We start from the raw sequence: 13,022 nt of genomic DNA, 5'->3' as shown, positions 1-13,022 counted from the left end.
TGTCGACAGTCATAGCGTTGTCACACACAGCCTGCCCACGCACACTAGTTAGTGACTGTAAGTTGTACACAATGCACGTACTCCTCCAGAGCTGAAAACAAGGGCAACGGTGACAGGGGCTACCTTCGGTGGGGCACATAACTCATGTTCCTCGATAACGAGAGATGGGTTTTTCTGGATATAATGACAGAAAGTCTGTATTACCCAAGTGTCTCTGTGACTGGGAATGAAGAAGGAGGCTCAAGAGTTTCAATCTAATGCACAAGCACCTCTCCAATTTGTCAGTATCTGTGCTTCAGCAAGAGTGAGGCTTTTAATCAGTCTTGTATTCCAAGGTGTAACGTAAATGCATTTAGTCAAAGTGTTTTTCCACAACAGCTGATTGACAGTATGCATTAAGGCATTATATGCAAAAAAGCATATGGAAGGTTGCATGTGAATAGCTTTGGTTGTGGTTTTTTGCCCGCCCCCCCCATCCCTTCCCCTTTTTTTTTAGTTGTTGTCTACATACCAGCTAGTGTTAAAAAAAATAAAAAGTGGTTTATCTCCAAAAAGTAACATTAAGATTACCTCACTGCCCAGTGTAAAATAAAAAAAAAAAAAAAAAAAAAAATTCACTCCCCTGCCAAGCAAACAATAGCTTTAATGGCCTCAAAAGCACCAAATCCCTTCTCTAAAGTTAGGGAGGCATGCCAGTACAAGTCTCAATTTCCCAATTTCCTCCTACTTGCTTCTAGACCCTGAGTGGCTACCTCTTCCTTGAAAAACTGACAATTCAATCCATTTGCTGAGAAACACACACTTTATAGGTAGAGAAAGACTGGGAAGGGTGAGAAAGGACACACTGAAAGAGACAGAAGAGACTGCTCATTCAATTAATTCAGGTTTTTTTATCTTTTCTTACCTTTGCAAGTCTTGCCCTCTTAATGAGATCATTGAGTTTCCGCACAGCAGCCTTCTGCGGGAGACTCTGAATATCCTTGAAAAGATCCTGTGCTTCGGCTTCAAAGAGTCTTCGATTCTCTGTGTTTTGGAGAGGATGGGCCCAGAAGGAGCCAATGTAGACCCGCAGCACCTCTGGAGTGTTGATCACCTTTCCCAGGGACCACATGAGTGCACCATAGACCCTCATCAGCTGCTGTGTGTCCACCTGGTCAGCTTTATTAAGCACCACTCGAATCTTGTCATCCTGGCCACGGAATGACTTAATAGCCTCTGAAAACTCATCAGATATATCCAGCTTATGGGCATCAAAAAGGAGGATGATGCGGTCGACTCTCTCAGCAAACCACTGGAGGACCTGGCAGAAGTCGTAGCCTGAAGAAAGAATACACTATTACAGTCCTACCATTCAGAAAACCGAGCCTCAGAGAATGTACGGCTGGGGATAGAGAACAAGGGGATCATAGCATCTGCCTGGGGGAAAAGAGGAGACGGACCACCTCGAAGAAAGTGTCTGTGGACAATGAGGTCAGGACAACTGTATCCTACATTTTCTTAGATTGGTCTCACTATTACAGTCTTTCATGTTTATCGCTGCCTTTCTGTCAACCTTGCCATCCATCTCTTGTGTCACTATCTTTTGTGCGGCTGTGAGGTTATCATCTCACACCCATGTTTGCCTCTTCCCAAGAGTTTTGGCTGCAGCAGAGCGCCCAAGCTAAGCAGGTCTGTGGGGCTCTTATCACAAGGAAACAGTACAGGTGCAGCACGCCAGCAACTGAAAATATTTGGATTTTAAAACCATTTCCAAACTCATCTCTCCTCGCGTTGCAACACTTGTTATTTCTGCCACAGCAGACTCAGAGATCCAATTTACAAGTAACGTACCTGCGTTGCTGATGGCTTTGGGGACGTGACAGGTTACAGAACACAAGCAGTGACCCTTCTGATCATCTGAAACAAACTTTCTGATGTTCTGAAGGAAAGCCTATTCGTAGTACCTGTCTGAACACTTTTATAAGTGCAGCTGGTACCTAATCCACACAACAAACAGTATTCAGAAACTCCTTATTCAGAAGTGACACATTTAATCTGCAGAGAATCACCGCTAGTGATGAGGCATTGGGCTTGGCATGGATGTGATTCATCTTGTTTGAGTAAGGAACAGCAAGGTATGAGCTGGGAGCCAACATCCCACCCCTCCTCTTCCTCTCGGAAAGAAATCAGAGCTAAAAGAGGGAGCAATCAAAATGCAAGGACTGGTGTAAAGTAACCTAAACAAAATCAACAGTTTCGCTCCCAGCAGCATATATTTAAATGCCAACAGCAAAGAAAGCTCAGTTACCACCAGTGAGTCCTCCAGGGCGTCTTTGGTCATTTCTGAGCTTTGCAAGATAAGCCTTTAAACCTTCAATCCCCCAGCAAAAAAAAAAAAACAAAAACCAACCAACCACTTAGACTACTCACACATGAACTAATCACCCAAACACTTCATACACCTGGTCCAGATACAAGCAAAAGACTCTTCACCACTCCTCATTCTCCCTACCATCTTTTAAATAGTATAAATAAAAGGGTATGGGGACATTGTAAAGTTGCTTAGTTTTTCTTAAAACAATGCTGGTTCAGTCAAGTCATTATTCATTATACCTTGAAGTTGTTGGTCTTTAACAGGGAACCCAAAAGCAAATCAGCTTTTTTTGCTTTCCAGTAGAACCTGACTAGGGCCAACATCAAGAAAAGCAGACATACATGAAAGTGATAGGAAAAAATGGTGAACTCCAGATTTGTCATGAAGCATACTTGTGCACATTTAGCAACACAGGTAAGAACGGAGTCTTAAATCTTTTGTTTAAAAATTACAAATAGCGTATGAAATGATATCCAGAAATTCTAGTTAATAGTAAGAAAATGTTCGCAGTTACCTATCTTCCCCCACCCTCCCCAAAAAAGAGATCGTAAAACTTCACTAAAAATCCAGCACAGACACATCAAATTGAAAGGAGAGGGCTATGTTAAAAAGGTGTTATTAGGATCCAAAAGGATGCAGGTCAGAGTCATTAACTGGCTATACAAAAAAAAAGCCAACATAACCTTTCTCATTAAAAGGATTACTTTGTAAGGAATGCAGAACCTGGCCCCCTTCCAGATACTGCTACTCTGGTACGTTCTTTCCTGTGACCAGTTTCTGAAGGGGTGAACACGAGATGAAAGCTGGGGGCAAGGAGGAAAGCTGCACAAAACACAGCTGGAAGAGAACTCTTCTCACTTTACACTAACAATCTAATCAAAACCAGTACGAATAACTTGTCTTTATTAAAATTTAGCAGGAAAGAGAGAAGTGAGATCTTGTATGTCACTGGCATGTCACAACATAGTTGCAAGAGTGCATGAATCTGAGCTACACAATAACCTGTTCAGATTCCACTCATGTAGAAGGAAATACGCTTGAAATGAAATACAGAAAATTGCAAAATGAAGCAAGTTACATTCTATTAAGTTTTCCACAAATGGATATGTGAGAAGGTGACTTATAAGGCTGGTTAAATAAATACATAAATTCCCACCACACATTTAATGGATTTTGAACTGTAAAAACAATTGTACAGTCAACAAGTGTATGTTAACTAACAAGCAATTTATTTTAAATATGAATTAAGTATTAATGAAGCATTTGCTTTGAGAAAGAAAAGTCCGCATGTTGAAAATGGGTAAGAAAGAGACCTCATAAAAAATCTATTCATTTTAATGAAAATTTTTCATTAGAAGTGAACCTATTTTACACACAGATTCAGTGGTTACACATTAGAGTATATCTGAACTACAGAGAAGTGATATATGGTTAAATATTTCAGCACTGAGACACAACGCATTTAGGATGCTGTCACATACAGCACACGTGTGTGGATTAGGGCTTTCAAAGTTGAGTAGTACTAGGACAACACTGATCAGTTTGGAAAACTTGACCAAAAAATGTGGTGTTGATACTTCTCAGCCTCTTGCTGCTCTACTGTTGCTCTTTCTTCAAAGGTTTGTTCCCAATGACTGATGTCAGCAATTATATCCAGCCTGAGGATCTATGTCTCACCAGGTACAACATCTATTTGCAAATGCTTATTAGAAAGTCACAAGTCACCCTTGTACCCAGCTAAGGGACAGAGGAAAGCAGCAATCCACCAGCAGCACTGCAGAGCTCTTGAGCTTGTCCCAAGTTGCAGGAAGGGAGCGAGCTGGTGCCTCTGACAGAGGCATAATTGTTGGGCATCACTAAGGCTGAGCAGAGGCCACAGAGGAGAAGAAAAAGAAATAATGTGGAAGAGATAAAAAGGTTGGGAGAGAAACTGCACGTCGTTACCAGCCCTGGAAATACTGATGAGAGGAATGATCATGAGCTCTCATATGTCATTAGCACAAGGCAAAGTACCAGCCCTGTGCATTACAGCCACCAGCCATACTCAAAAGACACAGCTGTGCAATCGTGCAGTATGAGTGTGGGTCAATTTTCTGCACCAGTTAGGAATAAAGATTTAAACAAATGGTAGGCTTTCCCTTGTGGACCCAAGGTAAATAATTTCCAACTTGCCCAATACCATCTCTCAAAGTTTTTGCAGTTCAGAAAACAATTAGGGAGGCTTGATTGGGTCCACCCATCCTCTGTGAGCACAGACAGGCAGAGTGTCCAGTTCTTCCACCCCTGGGGCTGGTGCTACTGGCACAGCAGAAGAGAGGTGCCTCTCAGATGAATGCTGCAATGAGGAGCCTCCAAGCTCCGAGAACAGTATGCATATGAATCAGGAGTGGGCAGAGTGCTGCAGTGATCCCACCTGCCGTTGCTGCCTAAGTACCACACAACCAAGGCTACAACACATAATTTGGATGTGGACAAGAGCAGCCTTTCTCCCCTGCCCAATCTGCTGTTCTTCTAATGCTTTGCCACAGGTGAGCATCTAAACTTCCCAGTCTTTCAAATGGAGCTCAGTCCCACATGGAAAGATGCACTTTTTGCAGTCCAGGGTAGAAGTTTCAGTTATGTTAATGAAAGCCTGTCTCAGTCCAGCACTCCTGGATAACACTCTTACTTCACTCCTGTTGGTGGACTAATCCTTAAGGAGGACATACAGTGTCTCACCGCAAGGGAAAGCCTGACACAATGCTGCAACTATATACATCACCTTACTTAATCCACGACTACATTTTCACAAGCCAGATTGAACTGAGAAAATTACCTGTATTTAGGTAACTCCAGTTCTAAAAACGCAAGCTAACCAATATCCTCCATTTTCCTCTGAGCTCTTTCCCCATACTTCTTGAAACCCTTGCCTTCATGCCACTCAATCATGAGCCAAACCTCCCCTCCCTTTCTAAAAGAAGTTCCTCCCCACACCCTGCCAGAAGTTGCTTCTCCTTCCTCCTCTCCTTAAGCTCATTGTTCCCTCCAAATCTTGCAGACCATACGCACGTTTCTGTCTGACACGAGCTTCGTGAACGTCACTGGTGATGCTGCAGAAGCAGCACAGGGATGGGCATTGTCTGACCGGGGACAATGCTGGCGCACGTCTGCACATTCTCCTCCAGCCACTTACGCAGCCCCTGAAGTGACAGGCAGGAAGCTTCTGGCACATCCTCCTGCCGACAACAGGAGCAGGAAAGATGTGTCAACAGAGACAGCTTTGAACGTTGCACTCTACGCATATTTTTGACTCTTCCAAAAGCGATCAGCTCCTTCATCCACGGCCTGGACGCCTTCCAGAGTTACAAATAAAACATGGGAAGTAGTGCATATCCTGTATTTTTACACAGTCCCTTTACTGTTTTCCTGCATTTTAAAACTGAAAGTTAACATTTGATTGCTTTGTTGGTCTCAGAAGGCTTCACCTTACTCCTAGTGATACCTGTCAAATTCTATCATTATGCAGGTGTTATATCCATTCATAGGTAAATACTTAAGCAGTTGCTTAAGGGGAAGATGGAAAAAACCACCAACAGCAAGGAGTGAAGGTTTTACACTGAGGTCCTGTAATGTTATTCTTCCATCAAACACATTAAAATACCACCAATAAGAAAAGTTGCTGCTCACCAATGTTAGAAACAAGCTAAACTTCTAGAAAGGTAATTTGAAAACTCAGATATGAACAGACACCAATAATGTGCAGAATAGAAAGCATCTAAGAATACTTATCAGGTGTTATTAAATGTCATATTCCATTACTGAATTATGAAAAATCTCATCTTGTATATATTATTTAGAAAACAGCAGCACGATTCATAAGAAAAACAAAAGTTTAAGACAGAAAGAGAAAGAAACTGAAAGCTTAAAAAATTTGCTGAACTATAAAATTTTGAAATACAAAAGTGTGAAATTGTCAGAAAAAAAATTTTGAAGAACCACCCTGTACATTTAGAGCTTTCCTGGCAAGCACAGAAAAGCATCCCTATGTTTAAGTCCGTAATCACCTTCACAGTGAAAGGAAATGGCAGTTCCCATAGCAAAGTACACCAGCTGCAACCTTTTTCAGTGAGAAGCAGCCAGTGAATTTAAAGGGTAACAACACACATTTTGTAGGAAAAAACCTTTGGTGGTCTGAAGGTGTACAATCAGAACATTCTCTGGCAGAGACACGTTCAGGGACAGCAGAAAACCATCTTGAAAATCCCACTTACAACTGCACACAGTGATCTAAAAAGTAACCCAAGCAACTCAAACTTCAAAACACGCTAAATTAGACTTGTAACGTAAATATGTTGAAGTCAGTCTGACTCCTTCAGGAACCAGGTCAGACAGGCCTTGCTGTGTGCAGCACCACAGGACAAGTCAAGTTTGTACTCCACAAAACCATCTGTATGGAAATCGCATAAGCAGCCTAAAAGTCCCATACAGGAAATGTATCTGACTATGCAATATCTCAGACATGGGTGAGCACAGTATTGCCTAATCATAAGAGCATGCAATAGATCCATACAGTGACTTGTAGGTACTTCATGTATGCTGATGCCTAAGTATATAAAACCTTAAACCCTGGCAGCAATTGCTGTGCAAGCCTGGGGTGCAGAGGGAACCGTGCTCTAAAGCTGATATGCAAAGCCTTATTTATGGTACAACCACGCTGGTTCAAGCTAAACAGCATACAGGAGAACCACATTTGTGATAAAAGAACTATACCAAGTTACGTATTAAAGACAACGCTTAATACATTGAAAAAAAAATAATGAAATGCAAACTAGTCAAGTTAAAGCCTGTGAAACAGATAAGAGTTTGAGGTTATCACTGAGCACTGTCAACTTAGGTGAAAGTCTACCATACCAAAGGGCAGGCCAGGTAGGCCATAAAAACAATTGATAAGGCACATAGCATCAAGAAACAGTTTCTGAACAATAAAGGAACAACAGTTCTATGTTTTGTTAAGTCACAAGAGCAATTCTAGATGGCAGTGAAGAGCCACGGTCCTTTAAGCAACACAGGACTACCAGTGAAACGTAACCTGGAGTAAAACACAACCCTGTCCCACACTGAAGTCTGGGACTTCCACAGCAATCGCTAATGGTGTTGAATTCTGTCACGCAATTGCTCACTTTTTCAGTGGCATATTAATATGATGCTCTAGTTTTCTGCTTATTTCATGTTCACTTCCATACTGTTATGAAAGTGGCAACAGATACGTGAATGCTGCCAAGCATCATTTTCCCTTGATTTAACAAGCAGAGAGGGAGAAAGATGAGCCTAATTTTTCTTGGTGGAGGAAAAAGGGAGCTGGAATCCACAACGGAGAAGCAGAAGTAGGAGATTTAAGATCATCTTTGATTTTATCAGACTCTCTATATAAACTGAGACTTAAACGTTCTGTGGACATCTTATGCGAAGATTTTTCAGGATTAAAGATCATTAGTTATACACTTGGTTATTTCTGCCTAGAAATAAAGAGTGCCAACATGCAGTATGTTTTACTTATCTGGTTTCACAACATTCAAGCCTTTGCTTGCACAGATGTAGCACACTCATGCTGTTCATCTCCACTAGTTCACCAACGTATCACATATAAGAAAACACAGCTCTCCCCATGATGAATGCTTTCCATGACTGTATGAGCAATAAAGAGTATAAAAAACCCCCACATTCTGTCACTGAACAAAGAATCCAGAAACATCTAGTAGACTAGTTTACCAAGCCAGCATAGTTTAGATTACAGTCCTAAGAAGTTAGTCTCTTGTTCTGTCAGTGCAATGTAAAGACAAGACTATGGTTTATATATGGCAAGACTGCCATATATTGTGCTCATTCCAGGATTTTGTCAAAAAATCCCAGGTGTAATATGTTAAAGAACTGATTATTTCCCCTCCCACAGATATGAAACACATAAGTTTCCATTTCTTAAGTAAAGGTCTGAAAACAGAAGGCAGCATAAGCCACACACTGGATCACTACCATTTACAACTCTACAGAAATCTCTGACACGCACTTAAATGCAGCTGAAGGAAACAAGGAATAAAGTTATTTACATTATGCTGTTTTGTTTTAATAGTTTCTCAAAGATAGGCTAATTTCTTAAACAGCATGTTAAAACCAGGGTTCAGTTCGTTGCAGAATTTTCATTTTATTAAAAATATTCTCATCCCATCTTCCTCCTGCTACCTTAACTCTTTTGACTGAAAATTAGATTATGGCATGACTGAGCAACCTGAAGAAGCAACGCTAGCAGCTGTGCCTACAATAAAAGCACCTTATTTATAGCCCAACCCCCTCAGTTTTTAAACATGACCAGCTTGAAGAGCTACAGCTATATGAAACATTTCTTCATTCATGAACTTCAAGAGTATATATAACAGTCTATTCATTATTACTTTGTGGAAAGCAATGGAAATTATGGAAATAAGGCTTTTTCTCAGGAGTGTCAAAGCACTAATTAGTCAACAAACCATGGAACCATAGCCATTTGCAGCCATAGCAGCAGGATGATAGAAATCCCAACCCCACCAGTTTTCAAGAGAAAAAATTCCAAACCCTACATCCAGCCTTAAAACATAGGTTTAATAGGCCTTGTAGTAAGAAAGTTTGGGACACACCACCGCTCAATACCACTAAAATAGGCCTGCAGCAGATTAGGATGATGACTTGTCCAGTACAGCAAAAATAGTTAGTGAGCTCGGTTATTTTCAAGCACCGCAACCCACCTCTGCTGATGCGCTGCTTCTCTCCAGAGAGAATGCCAGGGCTGTCGATGATACTGATGCTCTTCAGTACCTGGTTAGGTAACTGAGAACACATAAACCTGCAGGAAAGAAGGAGAAAAAAAAACATTAACAATTGCTCTAGCTCACATGTAGATTGTCCCTTGAGAGCTCCCCTTTATGTATCTGCTTTTAGAAACACTCAAGTGAAATGTAAACAAAAAAAAGTTTCTGAAGTCCTAATGAACCCCTATGGCAACCATCCATGTTTAAGAAAACAAAATGTAAACAGAGAGCTTGTCATAAAAAAGAAAACACAGGAAAACCTTGTAAAACCGTATGTCTAAGTGCTGATAAAATTCCAAATTTTGCAAGAGCTGACAACATAGGCCATATATGCAACATTAAACAGACTCTATAAAACAAACATTTTGCTAGGACCAAAATCAGTATACCCAAGAAACAATTCTTCATGTACTCCAACTTTTGCCCAAATTCAAAGAGATTCAAAAGAAAAGGGAAGCAGGCAGAAAGCCATACTGACGATATGTTTATATTCCAGTCACTGGCAAGTCACCCTCTCACCTGCTCCAGCAGCATTTGAATGGTCCCCATCACCCTCCTTAGGTGGGGCTTGCGGAGGACTGAAAGCAACAGTATTTCTCCACAAACCAAGCAAAAGCTTCCACACTGCCAGAACCAAGAGTTCAAATTACACACAGCATGCTCTAAACAATAACCTCCTGCCTCTGCGACGGGAGACAAATTCAATGGTGGTATTATGAAAAATAAATAATTCATGAGGCCTCTGAGAGTCATGCAGAACACTCTGTGTGTTAAATCCAAACTACTCTGATGCTTCTGGGATAGCTCATGACTGAAGAACTTCACCTCCCTTCATCATAAACTGCCTTTAAGAGATTTGCATAAGAGTTTAATCTTCTTATCGGGCAGCAGCAGCAGACAGTGCTAACAAGCACACAATGTAAGCTACCCTCCCCTCCTGTGAAGCTGCCCAGTGGCAGCCTAGCACAGGGTGAAGCTGCAGGCTCAGGCTCTAAGATGGCCGCCCTGCATTAACCCATCGCTTTAGAAGGCACACTACCTCCACAAATAGGGTATCACAGACAGCAAATTTTAACCACGCCAAGGTCAAACAAGAACTTTAAGACCAAAGATAATCTGAGTTCGGAAGAGTTCAGGCAGTCAAACATCAGATAAAAATGTAAGATATATCAAAATTTGGAAGCTATTGTTGAACAGATAACAACCAGATGATTCAAAGGAAATCAGGAAGAAAAAAAATCCTTACACCTCACTTCACCTTGTTTTTCACATGACCTTGCAGTAATGAGTCTGTAATAAAAGCACACTGCATTCCTCCTTGTGTACAACAGAAATGGCAGCATCAGCTACTCCTCTCCCTGAAACCCAAGAGGGGATAAGGAAACAGCAGCCATCTTGGCCTGATAAAACCTCAGGATATGGAAACAGCACTACGCTTTTTGGTTTTCTTTTACTGGAACACCAGGTGTAGAAAATACTGAATATCTGAAGCAAACTCTTCCACTAAGGCTAATTTTCTACTAGCTTAAGAGATGCTTTGAAAGAGCAGTGAGGTACTACTGAATAACATTTTTTGAACTTTTCAAAACCTAAACTTCCCGAAACTATGTTAAAGCAAACACATTTTGTGGAAGCATAGTGGATGTGCATAAGCGACAAAGAAAATACATTTGACCATGTCAAGCATTACAAAAAAATACATCACTAGTATTTACAACATGAAGTAGCTTTCATAAATTTGGAAGTGTGAAGACTGTATTTTCATGTGTTTTTTTCTTATCGCTTTATTTCAACCTTAGAAAGCCCAGCGCTTGTTTAGTATCACTGAGATGTTTCGAGGCCTATCTTACGGGAAGATGGGCACCGTTACTTCAGCTGAACAATACAGCAGTTTTTTAACTTAGGCATCACCCGAACCGGGACAGCTGGAAAAGGCTGTGCAAGAAAATAGAGAAGTACAGGCCTCAGAAATGTAAAGACACTGCAGTCTTCACAGCAGTCATTAGTGGCAAAGGGAGGAGGAAAATATATAGGAAAAGGATATGAAATAGAAAGATAAATTCGGAATTAACTGTAGCTTTTAGAATATATCCATAATCTAAAGACAACATATGGGTTAAAAACCTTACATCAAACCAGTATTTCAGACAACTTAAAACTGCAATGCTAGCTGTATTTGAATATCTCTTTTCGACATTGAGACTTGGCTCTGACCACTATTTCTTACATGACCTGTATGAAGTGTGATTTTAAGTGCTGCATCATAAAAAGCAAAACTACGTACTATCTACCTAAATGACAACAGAGCTTCACAAAAAAAAAAGTGTTACAAAAATAGTTGTGCGAATGAGATGACTGTAATTGCTTATGACACATTAGACCTTTGATACTGTCATTATTATAAAACTATTGTTAAAGAAAATCAGCAATATTAGACTACCTTTGCAAAAATAAGTTACATTGTTTGCAAAAATAAAATCAACAACCTTGTAATTATCTGTTGATTTTATTATTTTAGATTAACTTCTGATGACTCAAAGAATGTAGTAAGAATTTATACTCCCTTTCTGTGTCCATCCAGATGCCCATTAGAATAGAGCAGGACCATGCCTTTCTTCTCAGCAGCACCAATTTATTTCCATGATTTTCTGGTATACTGCAATAGTCTTTCCTCACTTACTTTAACCAGCATCCAAGGGCACACTAGGTCCTGTCCCCATTCCCTTCCCCCCCAACTTTCGTTAAAAGTACACAGGAGAAATAAGAGATAAGTTTCTACACTCAGGAGCCTTACAGAGACATCTATCACAAGCAATGAGATACAGAGGGAAATAAGAAGGGGTCACAGAAAAAAGAGGCAAGGTAACATCAATAAATGAATGTGGCTAATTAGTAAGTACAAGCCTTGATTGTGCTGCTGTGTTCTTGTTTGGTTTTAGTTTCTCCATTACCTCAGTTACTGTTTCCTTTCATGCTACATTTAGATGGAAAGGGCACTTGACTTCACAGTCTAAGTGTCCATAGCCTTGTAAAAGTAATACCTTAAGTTTTTCCACAAAAAAAATCATTAAAAAAAAAAAAATGCAGGGAAAGCAGGGGTGCGGGAGAGAGAGAAGTAGAGGGAAATATATTAAGACAGGAGTGAAAAATGTAATATTGGGTATAAAGCATTGCCACTGCCAGTATGGCAAATGAGAGAAGGCAAAGCAAAATATGTAGTATGATCACAGGTAAAGACAACAGGGAGAAATTACTCAAAGATACTGAAATAAAGCCCAAGACATTTTCAGCCAGGTAAAATAGGAAAGAGAAATGAGTTGACAGTTTTGAAAAAGCAGCAATATGATCAGAGTGGCAGACCAAGCATAGTGCTAGGGGAATATAAGCACCTAGATCTCTGCTGCAAAACTAAGGAGTAAATATGAATGATGGGGAAGATAAGGTTGCTTACAGCACTGCAATATAACAATACCACAGTCACCAAAAGAACTGGAATAACTTAGTTGGTTATTTTGAATGTATATCTTTGTAGCTAGCAAATAATCTTGCCTGCCTAAGATTCAGGATCTGACACAACTAGCTAGACAGATATTTAGCCAAAAAATCATGTAACCCATTCATCCAAACAAACACGTAGTATTATTACATGTTCTGTGTCAATATTTGAATATTGTGCAAAATACTATTTACAGTATAATTGTATTAACTTTTCATAGAGAGTACAATGGTGGGAAAGAGAAAAATATAACAGTGATCTGGAGGACAAGACTTAGCCAATAATCTCACAGAGAGGGGTCTCGGACCACAAAAATTATTTAAAATGAGACTTGACTGCAGCTTCCCACAGCACA

At 40.3% G+C, this 13,022-nt stretch overlaps 1 protein-coding gene across 1 annotated transcript in view; it reads right to left on the bottom strand.

The window, feature by feature from the left end:
• The window catches only part of EHD4 (EH domain containing 4), a 30,666-nt gene that overhangs the window by 8,760 nt on the left and 8,884 nt on the right, over positions 1 to 13,022 (bottom strand). The window contains exons 3-4 of the mRNA XM_082317186.1: positions 9,109 to 9,206; positions 905 to 1,317 (exon numbers count right to left, since the gene is read on the bottom strand). Coding sequence (XP_082173312.1) covers positions 905 to 1,317; positions 9,109 to 9,206 — 511 coding nt within the window. The remainder of the gene's footprint in view (positions 1 to 904; positions 1,318 to 9,108; positions 9,207 to 13,022) is intronic.

This window comes from Platalea leucorodia (genome assembly GCF_965183815.1).
Source record: "Platalea leucorodia genome assembly, chromosome: 7".
NCBI classification, from domain to species: Eukaryota; Metazoa; Chordata; class Aves; order Pelecaniformes; family Threskiornithidae; genus Platalea; species Platalea leucorodia.
This window is presented reverse-complemented; position numbering and strand designations above follow the sequence as displayed.